This window comes from Tinamus guttatus, unplaced genomic scaffold (genome assembly GCF_059628265.1).
Source record: "Tinamus guttatus ecotype Peru unplaced genomic scaffold, ASM5962826v1 Tinamus_guttatus_pri_ptg000599l, whole genome shotgun sequence".
Lineage (NCBI taxonomy): Eukaryota > Metazoa > Chordata > Aves > Tinamiformes > Tinamidae > Tinamus > Tinamus guttatus.
The window spans coordinates 2,212,034-2,224,622 of NW_028289133.1; the positions used below are offsets into that span (position 1 = coordinate 2,212,034).

The following is a 12,589-nucleotide window of genomic DNA, read 5'->3' on the forward strand; positions in this document are numbered from 1 at the left end:
AGGCGCCGCGGCCGCCTCAGCGGGGCCGGCGCGGGGCGGAGCGCGGCGGGAAGCGAAAGCGGCGGCGGGCGGGGAAGGGCGAGCGCGGCGCCGCCATGGCCACGGTGCCGGTGTCGCCGCTGTCGCTGGACGCCGTGCCCATGGTGGCCCTCAACTACGGCGTGCGCCGCCGCCTGGGGCTCTACCTGAACCCGCGCTCCGTCGCCGCCGCCGCCGACTGGACGGCGCTCGCCGAGCGCCTCGACTGCGATTACCTGGAGATCAAGCGGCTCGAGGCGCTGCCCGACCCCACGGGCGCCCTGCTCGAGGAGTGGCCGCGTCGCTGTCCCTCCGGCGCCACCGTGGGCCGCCTGCTCGACCTGCTGCGGGAGCTGGGCCGCCACGACGCGCTGCTCGACCTGGCCGCCAGCGTGGGTGAGAGCCGCCGCCAGCCCGCGCCGCCGCCTCCATCTTGTGCCCCGGCCGGCCGGGGGCCCGCGGGCAGCGCCCGCGCTAAGGCGAGGCTGCCTCGCTCGGGAGGGATTTATGACTTTATTTATTTATTGCTTTTTTCGCGGGGGAGGTGGGGGTATGATGTCTGCGACAGCGAAGCGCGGCGCCCGCCGCCCTCATGGAGGGCCCCCGTGTGCGGGATGGAGGCGACGCGTCCCTGCCCTCAAACGAGCAAAATGACCCCGCTGCGGGGTTGTTTATCCCTGGAATCTCCCCGAGCCGCAGGGTAACGCGCGCAGCTCCTGGGAAATCCGGGGGTTCCCGACTTCTGCGTTTCTGCAAACTAATCTAACCCCAAATCTTCGGCGTTAATCCTCATAGCAGGATGCCCTGAGCAATATTAGCCCGGAGAAATTTGCCCAAATAGCGTGTGTTTTGTGACCTGCCGTGTCGGGATGTGCCTGTAGGACAGATGAGGAGCTGGAGGGGTGTGCAGGGCTGCCTGTGTCTGGGTGACTGTGAGGAAAATCGTTTTCTTTGCAAATGGAGTACGTTTTGCACAGAGTCAGTGAGAACCTGTAAATAGGAAGGTGCTGGTGCCAAATTGCAGCTTGTGCTTTATAGACGCTTCATACTGGGTCGACTCGCGTGAGCCTGGGGAGAAGCCGGTTAGTAGCTCCGTAACCTGAAGCGGAGCCCCTTGCCGAAGCGTTTCCAAAGCCCGGGCGTTGCGAGCTGCGGAACGGAGCGGAGCGGGTTAGTGATGAAGAAATAAAAACTCTCACTTCCTGTGAGTCACTAAGGGAAGTGAAGATCTAGAAATATCTGTGCAGAACAGCCTCGCTGGCAGCCCACGGAGGGCCTTCCCCAACTCCTCTTCCTCGTCAAGAAGACACTTTGGAGCCTGTTCTTGTGCTGGGAGAATAGAAGAGTCGGGCGGCGCAGTCCATGATCCACTGCGGTCTCCTTTCTCCTGAAATTCCTCACAAACAGCAGAAGTATCCAGCTCTGTGGGAGAGCTGGGACCTGCACAGAGCTTCTGTAGGTCACCTAGTGTTACTCCGACACGGAGTTTAGGAGCTGGCCCGCTGGAGGGGCACAGGGTGGACAGTCTTTTTGAGACGCTGGCGGACAACAGCAGGAAGAGTGGGAGGCACGTGGACCTCCGGGAAGTCATGAGTTCTGCCCTGCTGTGGGTCATGCTGATAAGAGGAGACTTGACCAATTCTGAGGGGATTTTCATCGAGGGCTATTCAGTGCAAAAGCGCTGGCTCGGGAAACTTCTCTGCTGCAGGTTGTTCAAAACCAGAAGGTTATTTTGGGAAAATAATACTGCGTGTGTATTATTAGCCTCCCTAGGCATTTGTCCTTTTGAGGCAGAAGTTGTCCTCCCCTCAGAAGGGGAAAAATGGAAAGAAAATGCAAGGTTGGATGCACTCTTGTGCATGGTGTTTCCTGATCCCAGAGGCATCTTCGTGTGCTCTGTTAGGACTCCTAGAGCAGGCTTCAGCTCACAGGTTAAAGCACCAGGTTTTAGGTTTCTGCACACAGATGTCTGCGTGTGTCACACGTGGCACTTCCACTGCTGCAGGTGCAGATCTGGGATCTGGGATTCAGCCAGCCCAGAGGCACCATAAGGTGTTGGAGAGGCCTCAGGATATCCCATGTGGCTCCCAAAGGGGCTTGTAGATCCAGGAGCATATTCTAGATGTCTCGGATGCTCTGGGATATCTCAGATGACAGCGGATGCCTTCGTGTTGGCAGATGAGCCAACCAAATGGGTACATGCAGGTAGGATAGGACAACTTTGTGAGACTTTCTTGCTACCTTGCTGTGTTGGTTCTGGTCCTCTCATGGGCCTTCAGAACTGTCTTTGACTCTTGTTTGCTAGTTAGCCTGTGCGCTCTGTTGTTTCATGCCAAGGTCTTATTCATGCCGAATTACTAAGTGCCTTTCATCGCTTTGCCAATTTAAAGTGTTTCTGATGATGATTTTAAAGACACTGGCTTACATGACATGAAGTATTCACTCCTTGTGAGGCAGCTGGCAGAGAGGGGACACAAATTTGTGCTGCAGTGAGGAAGCCTTTGGATCTGAAGCATCTGGTCAGTGAGGATCGCTGCGGATTTGACTGTCTGCTAAATAACCCACACTGGTAAAGATGACAGGAGAGAGAGGGAGTTTCTTGGCCATGGGAAGGGCTTTGATCAGAGACGTTACTTCCCACAGCTGCAGTAGCAAAATCTGTAGCTGTTTCAGCCTGACCCCAGAGTGACTGGTACTCAATTTATTCATATATTGAATCTAATTGGTAAGACACTACGGAGTTTTGTTTCTTTTTTCAAATCTACTTTTGCTTTCAAGTTCTTACGCAGATGGCAGAATGGCAGAGGCTGCAGCATTTTCTCTTATTTCTCCATAGGTTTTACACTTAGCTTTATAAATCAGTTTTAAACATGCTTCTGTTCGCAATAGATCTGTGTCCATCACTGTCTTCTCATGGGAAGTTCACAGCAGCAAAAACAACAGGTCTTTTTACCCTCAAAGGTGTTTCTCCACTTTGCTTGATTGCTAAAAGAGGATCTCCACTTCGGCTGGACAATATAAGGGCTGTATCAGGGGCCATACAGAGTTTTGCACAGCCCTCCTGATAGCATCAGTGCATGCAGGACTCCACTTGTTGTCACCTCTAAAACCATCTTAAAAAAACAGAGTGGGATCATCTAATGTGTGTGTACACTTACTGCTGAGAAAAGATATGAAGACTTTTAATTAAGAATCACCCCCCAAGTCATTTGATATTTTCAAAATACTTCAAAATGCCCAACAGTGACAACAGGAAGTAGAGGCATTAAGGCCTGTTGTATCCACAGTGTGTGTTGTATATGGGTTCTGGGAGTATGGACAATAGATCCATAAACAGGTACTTGAAAGAACAGAGAGGTCCCCCCTACCATCCCTGATCCCCGAAGTAGCTCTTCCCATTTTTAAAGAATTTAAGCAGTGTAAAACTGTTATCACAGGAGCTTTTGGGGTTGGATTTGTGTTTCTGCAGAGGAGGATTGTAAGAAATACTTGCAAAGGAAGAAGCAGGAGGCCAACCAGCCACTGCAGGTCCCAGCAGTAGACAGCAGCGTGCCGAAGACATCGGAACTGGTGGGCATCACGACCAGGGATGATCCTCATGGTGAGTGACACAGTAGCTTCATGATTCCTCACCTTGGGATTGCTCTTGACTGCAGCAGATCCCTGTGAGAAGGGCTGAAACCTGTTTACTACCTGTGATTTTTTTTCAAAAGCCAAGTCAGAATGATTTAACTGATAGTCGGGGGGCATTTTTGCTTGTCCAGTTGCCCAGTTTCATGGGGCAGAGAGGAAGTGCAACCCTGGGGGACGCTGTGCCCAGAAACAGCCTGGTAAAGAGTGCAGCAACTGCCCATGGGAGGAGACTTTCCAAAACACCTTCCCTATCGCAGCCTGGCTCGGACCAAGGGACAAGTGCAGGTTGCTGAAAATGCACTAGGTTGGAGTAAAGGGGGAAGGACCCCAAGCAAATTGCCTTGGCTGCACTCCCAGTCTTCAACACATGTAACTGTCCTGCGGAAAAAAAAAAAAAAAAAAAAGCAAAGCTTGAAATTCTGCTGGGTGCATTTAATGTGCAAGGGGCCACGATTATAATCTTACAACTTTCAAAGTTCAGGGCCCACCTCGTACAGCAGTAGATATGGATGGATGTCAGGACATTGCTGAATGAGGGCCTGTAGGAAACTTCTGGTCAGGAAGTGTGAACTTCCAAGACCTGAGGTAGAGAACCAGAGCCTTAATGATACCTAAATATGTAACTTCCAGTGAAATCCCATGGCAGAAGGCTCCGGGTTGCATCCTCTGGGCTACTCTGCTTCCTCCAGCTCTTCCGTACTCCCTCTCACCTTCATCTCTGCAAGCTTTGTGTCTGTATCAGAGCTACCCTTGCCCAGACTCTGCCAATATGTGGGTTGTGCTGGTGCCCTGGGCTGCCAAGCCAAGTGGTCAAGGCACAGACATATCCCCTCTCCTGCCTGGTCCGGTGTCTGGTAAAATGTTAAATTATCTGAGCAAGTTTTGCCAGTTTGGCTGTTAAAGCTCCCAGTTCAAAGTCAAGGGCTGCAGAGCTCCCTTGACTCCACAGGAGTTTTTTATTTTCATTAGAAAATGGTAACTAAAGTTGTTAATGTTTCAGGGAGCGGAACAGAGATGTTTGATGCCTTCATCTGTTACTGTCAGAAGGACCTTCAGTTTGTCCAGGAGATGATCAGAGAGCTGGAACAAACAGAGTTCAAACTGAAGCTCTGTGTGTTTGACCGGGACGTCTTGCCAGGAACGTGCGTGTGGTCCATCACTGGAGAACTTATAGAAAGGAGGTGAGTGACCCGAGGCTGCCCGGGACAGCTCGGTGTGACGGGACGTTGTGTCCGCTCCTTCTGCTGTGATGTCTGCAGTGTGGGGCCAGCGAAGCAGGAAAACCCACGGGGATGTCTTTGTGGGGTTGTTTTCTGCTGTCAGCTCAAGGAGGAGGATTCAGGCGTTCCCAAACATGTAGCTTCATAGAATTCCCAAGGAGGGAGCTATTAGAGTGCCGCTGTTTCTGCTTGACCCCTTTTCTTTGGCCAGAATATCTGCAATCACATCTTTGAAAGAGATCTGGAAACGAGTACAGCCCCAAGCTGAGTTAGCTCCACCAGCAACGTGGAGTTTGAAGGAACAGTGCTGGCATTGGCTCTGGCTTGAGGGATCCTTAAATCCCTGTGGTACTCGAGCACAGATGGGACCTCAAGTCCCACATAAAGATGACTCCCCAGATACAGTTGCCTAGAGAAAGTGCTTTATAGTGTCAGCAGGAGAGGTAACGGCCTTTGGAGCTCTTTTGTCCCCCCAGTCTTGCTAAATTAGGATGAGTGAAAATCTAAACATGATTTTAACATCAGCCTTTCATAAGGAGGTAGCTTGGCATTTAGCAGAGGCCTTAACAAGGCCTCACTATGCTGGCTTTGTACAGTGTAGCCTTCCCTAAGGAATCTAATGTGTAGTTCACAGCAAGGTGAATTCACAGTAATATTGGTACAATAAGCCTCTGTCCAGATAATTTTAATATTAAAAAAAAAGGATGCTCAGTCAATAGGGGAGATTGTGAACAGATAATTAAAGATGGCCCTTTTTTTGTCACATGTAGGCCAAGGATCAGCTCGAGCACACACAAGCTGGATTTTGTTATTTATTTGTGCTAGTATTTGAGTGTGCAGCTGTAATCAGGTTTCTGTGTGCCATGTAGCTGTCTGTCAGTAAACCTTACTGTGCAGTTTATTCCTGGTGGAACACACAGAACAATCCTGAACAATATGTATCCTTACTAATGAGGATGAGACACATCTCTGTTAATTTTTTCTCTTTCCATTTTCTGACTGCTTTAACCTAGGTGTCGGAGGATGGTGGTCGTCATTTCAGATGATTACCTGGAAAGTGATGAGTGTGATTTCCAGACCAAATTTGCTCTTAGTCTTTCCCCAGGTAAGATCTCACAAATGCTCCATTTAAAAAGTCTTATCAGTGCTGTTGTTTGTATTACAGTAATAGCTATTGCAGTTAATGAGCGTTCACCCCTTCACTCATCCTTGAGTATTGTGGATAGGCCAATAAAGTCTTGAGAGAATTTTAAGCTTGGAAAAACCTACCCTATATTGTTCTGAACTGAGGAACCCTTGATTTTTTTCTGCCAAATCAGATGGCTTTGCTGTAACCACTGCTCATCCCACACCCTTGTATGTTCCTGGGGAGTAGATGTAGCTCAGCCTAACGGCGTGGAGGATATTCACTATCTGTAGGAGCGTCTGCATGCACGGTCCTTTTTCACAGACTCACAGAGTGGCTGAGGTTGGCAGGGACCTCTAGAGATCACCTAGTCCAACCCCCCTGCTCCAGCAGGGACACCCAGAGCACGGTGCACAGGGTGGCATCCAGGTGGGTTTGAAGATCTCCAGAGAAGGAGACTCCACAGCCTCTCTGGGCAGCCTGTGCCAGGGCTCTGTCACCCTCACAGGAAAGAAGTTCTTCCTCACATGGAGATGGAACTGCCTGTGTTTCAACTTGCACCCATTACCCCTTGTCCTGTTTTTGGCCATCATCGAGAAGAGCTTGGCCCCATCCTCTTTACATTAAAAGCTACAAAAGCAACAGTGCAGAGTAGCTTTTAGATCTGCCACTTGGCTATGCCTTTTCGAGATACGGTGCTTGACATGGTTTATAAACGACATGTCAGAGATGAAAACTGGAAGCCAGTGGCAAAGCTAGGGATTAACTTCATTTTCCTTAATGCTGTAATTTCATGCTGTGGCCTATAATCCACTGATGAGCCCTAATAAATGGCATCAGCCCCTAATCGTAGGGATTTGCAGCAAAGTCCTAGTTCTGCAGCCGCTCCCTGGCATCACACCCTTCACCAGCAAAGAAATGCTCATCTGTGCCTAATGGCTTGATCTCTACCAGTAAAACCATTGCATAAAAGTACAGGAAATAACAGGATAACTAATGTGCAGAAGGGTTTGGTGTCAAGTTGTGGGAACGCCGTGGATTATTTAGATACCTGCTGTAGTGGGGAAATCTTGCACTGTCTCATCCAAGTGTCAGCATCATGTGATGATCATAGCTGAGATGGTAGCAAGTTTTCATATGAAAAGTGATGAGGGAAGAGGTTCCTCCTCAGAGCAGCTTCTCCTTCAAGCAATAGTTCTCACAGGGGTAGTTGGACAGTCAATATGAGCAGAGTGATAGGAGGGGGAGGAACTGTAGATAACCCAGCAAAGCTGATCATCTAGAATAAGGTTTTTCTCTCCATTCTCATGTACATCTGGAAGCATCAGGACCGTTTGTCTTCACAGGAGTCTTTGCACTCCCACTTGGCATCGGCGCGAGCCGCCACGTACATCCTAGATGGAACGTGGGGTCCTGTTCCATATGGGAGCGAAGTCTCGGCAGTGGGGCCCCGTGATTCCGAAGTTTCCTCCTGGGGTTAGAGCTAGGTGCTCTGCACTGGTGTGACTCAAAGCGGGGCCGTGTGGTGCGTGTGCTGCGGGCAGGAGGTGGGCCCAGCACCTGCAGCTCTGTGTGTGACCTTCTCTTGTCTTCCAGGCGCTCGTCTCAAGCGGCTCATTCCGGTCAAGTGCAAAACCATGAAGAACGAGTTCCCCAGTATCCTGCGGTTCATTACGATTTGTGATTACACCAATCCCTGCACCAAAAAATGGTTCTGGACAAGACTGGCAAAATCTCTCTTGCTGCCATAATGCAAACTTATAAGAGCCTGATGTTACATTTTTTACTTTTTTAATTTTTTTTTAATGTGTCCTGGCTGTGCCTTTGGACCTGTGTCATTCACACCGTCTTTAACCACTTCAGCACTTCGGTCCTTGCAGTCTGTGTTTGGAGCCCACAGCTGGGAGCGAAGCATTTGTTTTTAGCACTTTTTCATAGCCTGAGAGGGGAAATAAAGCAATTGCCTGGGTGTTCCTGGGCAGGTCAAAGAGCAGCAGCAGCAGGCACTTGGTTTAGTAAAGTCTTTCACTAAATATATACATTAAAAGGCTGAGTCACCTATATGAGAAGGCTTTGCTGCTTTAATAAGATCTGGAAATATAAAATGCTGGTTTAAGACATGAAATAAAGCCTCAAACTGCAGGCTTAAAAAAAAAGTTACTTTAAATGCTTTTTAATGGATATGGAAGCGCCTAGGTTGGTTACAAATAAGGTTTCAGTCTCAGGTTGTTTCCTGCTTGGAGAATGGCCAGGTCTGTGGGAAGGAGCAGTCTGGGGAGCCTCGTCAGCAGAGCTGTCCCCGTCGGTGGCCGTGAGTTGGGTGTCCTGAGCTGCAGCCCAGGGCAATCTGCACTGCCAGCCCCTGGGCCCTGCTTGTTCTCAGGGCAGACACTCACCCTCAGTCTTTGTTTTCAAAAGAGCAGCAAAATGTCATTTTAATTGTTTTAGCACCATGAGGAAAAGTTCACACTTCGTTCTTAGCAATATCTGCATGATTGCAAAATCAGAGCAATTCTTCTTGTTTTAACTGATGAAGCATTTCTGAACTCACTTAGTTCACCGTTGGCTATATTTTGCTCCTTGGGTTATATCCCAATATGCCTTTTCTGTGTTCATTTATAGGGCAAAACCCCTGTCATTAGCATTGTCTGTGATAGCTCCTCGGGTTTGCCGTAAGTGGTTATTTTTGCTTGCTAAAAGCAAGACTTGCAAGGAAGGGTATGTCCTCTGTGCTCAGGTCGCATTAAGTGACAGCCTTAAACCAGTGTTTTATATTCCCAGATCTTATTAAATGTTTATAATCAAGCCTTCTTGCATTATGACTCAGTCTTCAAATGTGTATTTTTGGTGAAAGTCCTACCTGTCCCAAATGAGGGGTGCTGTTGCTCATGACCTGAGGAGCTGCTCTCTGCACTTAGGAGGCTCAGACCTAAGTTATCTGGTCTTCCAAAAACAGTTTAAGGATGTCTTAAAGAAACAGAAAGAAAGATAAAAAGTGCCTTCAATTATAGATTGAGCTGCTTAAAAAATAAAAGGTAATGTTACATTGAAAGCATATTTTAATTGAGTGCCACAATTAATCATTATGTTTGTGAATGGGGCTAGGAACAGCAGTGATACTGCTCTACATCTTAGACTTGACCTTGAATTTGGCACATTTCAGTGCCACTTCCATGATTCTCATCAGTTTTTGGTGCTTAGAGGGTGGAGGGCAAGGGTGCTGCCCACAGTGCTCTTTTTAAAGTGCCCTGTGGGTTCATTAAACAGGTTTTCAGTAAATATTTACTTTCTAGATTGGTAGGAGAGGAATTTTGCTTATGTGTCCGCACTATCTTGAACCCTATCAGTTAGTCAGTTCCTTCAGTCACTGACTCATATTGATCTTATAGTTTAATGATTTACAGTTTGCATTTTTAAGACTGGTTGTAAGCATTTTGAAGATTTTTTTTTAAGCATTACCAGGGCTGAGTTCTTCAGACTTGGGCACCTATCCCGCAGAAATGGAGTCAGCTGCTTGTCTTGGGGCTTCTGCATAATCATTAAATGTGAATTAATGTTAATTATATAATAGTTTCTGGAGGCTGCTCCATCCCCAGGCACTCCTGGGGCTTGGGGGATTCTCATACTAAGAGTGTCCATGAACATTAATTATGGGTCATTCCTGGCAGGGCTGAAGCAGATTCCTCTTCATTTCAGAATGGAAAGGTCTGGTCTGGTCTGGGAGCTTATCAAAGGTGGGAACAAAAACATGAGGCTCTGGTGCCAACGCTAGAGGGAGGCAACGGTCCACACTTCTGAATTCCAATGGATGAAGGCAATATTCAAGTAAATGTAAAAGGTGGCCCTGTTCTGGCTGGATCACGTTATCACCTAACTTTCTATGCCTTGGTTCTTCCATCTGTTTATCTTGGATGCACTGCGAGTCTTACTGTTAATGGAATGTTGCTTTCTTAAAAGCAGTCGAAAATATGTGCTGCATGCTAAAATTATTTGGGGGTAAAGAGAAATAGCAGCCCTAAAGTTATAAAATGTTTTAATAATATATATCCTTTTACTATAAAATGAAGTTTCTGCACTTCTGGCATTGTCATATCTGTTTTGTCACGGTGAGTTTATTAAGTGGGACATTTCTGAACGACATAACATCCACTTATTGCAAATACATTTTGGTAGGAATCATGCAGTTCTCTTTTCCCCTCTTCACGCATAGCAGAAAGTCCAAAAACTGAAAATCTTTTAAAAAAGGGACTTACAAGTCCTGATGTTTCATTGTTTCCATGTTGTGTCTCTCCTTCCCTGAAATTGTTGTAATTGAATTTGTAGAACCAAATCATTTATTTTTATATCTATATAAAAGTATATATATATTTATATGCCTTTCTATTCTGATATGAGTATTTGTAAAATCATACATGCTGCATAGCCATTTTGAAGATAATCAATGTGTTTTTCTTCTTCCTGCTTAAGAACAAACTGTTGCTACGGTAGAATAAAGGTGAACAATCCAAAAGGCTGAATCTCCTTCTTGGGCATCAGAGAATATTGAGTATTAGGCTCAAAAAAGGAGAGTGTTAAGTGAGAAATGGGCCTGGGGAGTTCTTTTCTGTTTGCCTGTTTGTTTTTCTTCAACAGCTCCTTTGGTGGAGGCTCTTGACTGTGTCTGGAATGTGGGGGAGCAGAGCTACATCACGCCAAAAGGAAAATGAATATCGAGTTGTACTTGAGGCAGCTGATTCCTCTGCAGGTCTCATGTTTAGCTCTGCTGTGTCTATCCCCGTGCTGCCCTCCTGCAGCTCTGGTACCAAACGTGTGGAGGGGACGGAGTCAGGACTCGCATCTTCCTCCAGAGGAAGCAGAACTGCAGCTTGTTGAGCTCCTTTCCAGAGACCCCAGCGAGACACGTGCTGCTGCGCAGCGCTACGGAGGGTTCTGCCAGCTCTGTTTCCTTAGGCCAGTGGCCAGAAGTGAGGCCAAGCCAGGGAAATACCGCAGAAACAAAAACACAGCAACACTTGGGCCAAGGCCCTACCTCGGGAAAAGGGGAAGAATCACAGAAACGTTGCCTGGAGGGAGGCAGGTCAAGGATCAGCTTCGTATCAGGAGAGGTTGTGCCTTAAACCTCCTGCGAGGCAATAATCCCCACAAAAACCTTAGGAAATTACATCTTTCCGACGGGGAACGCGAGCTAGTGGTAGCTGAGAAGAAAAACACCCCATCCCACCACTCGCTGCTCTTGCAACTGGGAGGCAGGGACTTTTCCGTGGGCACCAACTCCTGGCTCCCGAAGGAAGAACCTACCCAGGGGAATTCAGAGCGTGCAGAAATGGCTCTCGGCTCCAGCGGGGCGGGTGGCAGATACAGCACTGCCCCTTGATGGAGCGGGTTCTGGTTGTCGTTACCCTGACATGAGACGTGTTGCGCTGTCGTGACAGGGGCGCTCCTTGGTCCAGAGGGCACATTGACATGACGAAAATGAGCACGGGCTGGAAAACGTAATTAGGTATAAAAAACGTCTGGGAAAATGCTTTTGATCCCCTTGGAAGCATATGAATACTAGCAGAAAACATGCTATAGAATTTATTAAAAAGAAACTGTCAGACCTAGGAGGGTTTCAATAGGTTTTAAAAAAAAAAAAACAACTAGACATGCACTGTATCCAACTGTTCCTCTACAGGTAATTTTCTCTAAGTGCTACATTAGAGCTAATTTTGGTCCATCCCAGCAGGATTTTGAGGTGACTTTGAACCTGATGAACCTATCAAGCCATGTGCAACAGCCTTGTCATTCTCGAGCAAAATCTGCAGGCAAGTGGGATGAAAATTGTATAGGAATCTACACAGGCAACTGGTACCATCAGGCTCCAGGATGGAGCATCCAAATTCACCCTGGGACAGAGATTTTGTTCTGCTCTCAGCCAGGGCACCATTTGGGATGCAAAAATACAGGTTTATAGCAACGGCACGCGGGCTACTGCCTGTGGGTGCTCCAGAATGGACTTTCTCAAACTCTCTGCAGCATTTTTCTGGCTCTGGTCTTTAGATATTTGCCTTCTGCTTGTGTCAGCAGAACTAATTCAAGGGCAACAAACCCTCAGGTGCTTAACTGACTGCGCGCTGGCTGCAGATCTGTATGGAAAACTGCCCAAACGAGTCCGAAGATCCAGGGTCTATTCCCTGTTCTGCCGGAGCAATCACAGACCCTGCGGCCTGCTCGAAGGCAGAACCTTCAGAAACGCTTAGAAGCTCAGGTGAGTGACCAGAAACTGTTGGCTAAATGGAGATGTAGTAATTTTGGTAGCACTTTGCAGGTATTTGTGGCTGAAATACATGGGGCAATGAGATTTAAGGTGCCTTGACGGCTGAAATGGACATTCAGTGACTCAGCACCTCTAAAGCTTCACGTGGATATAAAAGAACACATATTTTGGGGATTAGCAAAGGGCTTTTGCAATCTTTGGAAAGATCAGCTCCGTGGTTTTTACTGTAAAGGTATTTTAGGATGACTACTGCCTGTTTTCTTGCTAAGCCAGTCGTTCTTCAGGCTCCTTGGTGGCTTTCCCTCTCGTAGCGGCGTAGCCGGCATGGGGAGCCGG

General features: G+C 47.8%; 1 protein-coding gene across 1 annotated transcript; it reads left to right on the forward strand.

Moving 5' to 3' along the window:
* The first annotated feature begins 93 nt into the window (after positions 1-93).
* On the forward strand, positions 94-8,221 carry MYD88 (MYD88 innate immune signal transduction adaptor). The gene is made up of 5 exons (XM_088534802.1): positions 94-414; positions 3,488-3,619; positions 4,652-4,832; positions 5,885-5,976; positions 7,594-8,221. The coding sequence occupies exons 1-5, from the start codon at positions 96-98 to the stop codon at positions 7,746-7,748; spliced, it is 879 nt and encodes a 292-aa protein (XP_088390928.1). The 5' UTR covers positions 94-95; the 3' UTR covers positions 7,749-8,221.
* Positions 8,222-12,589: the final 4,368 nt, after the last annotated feature.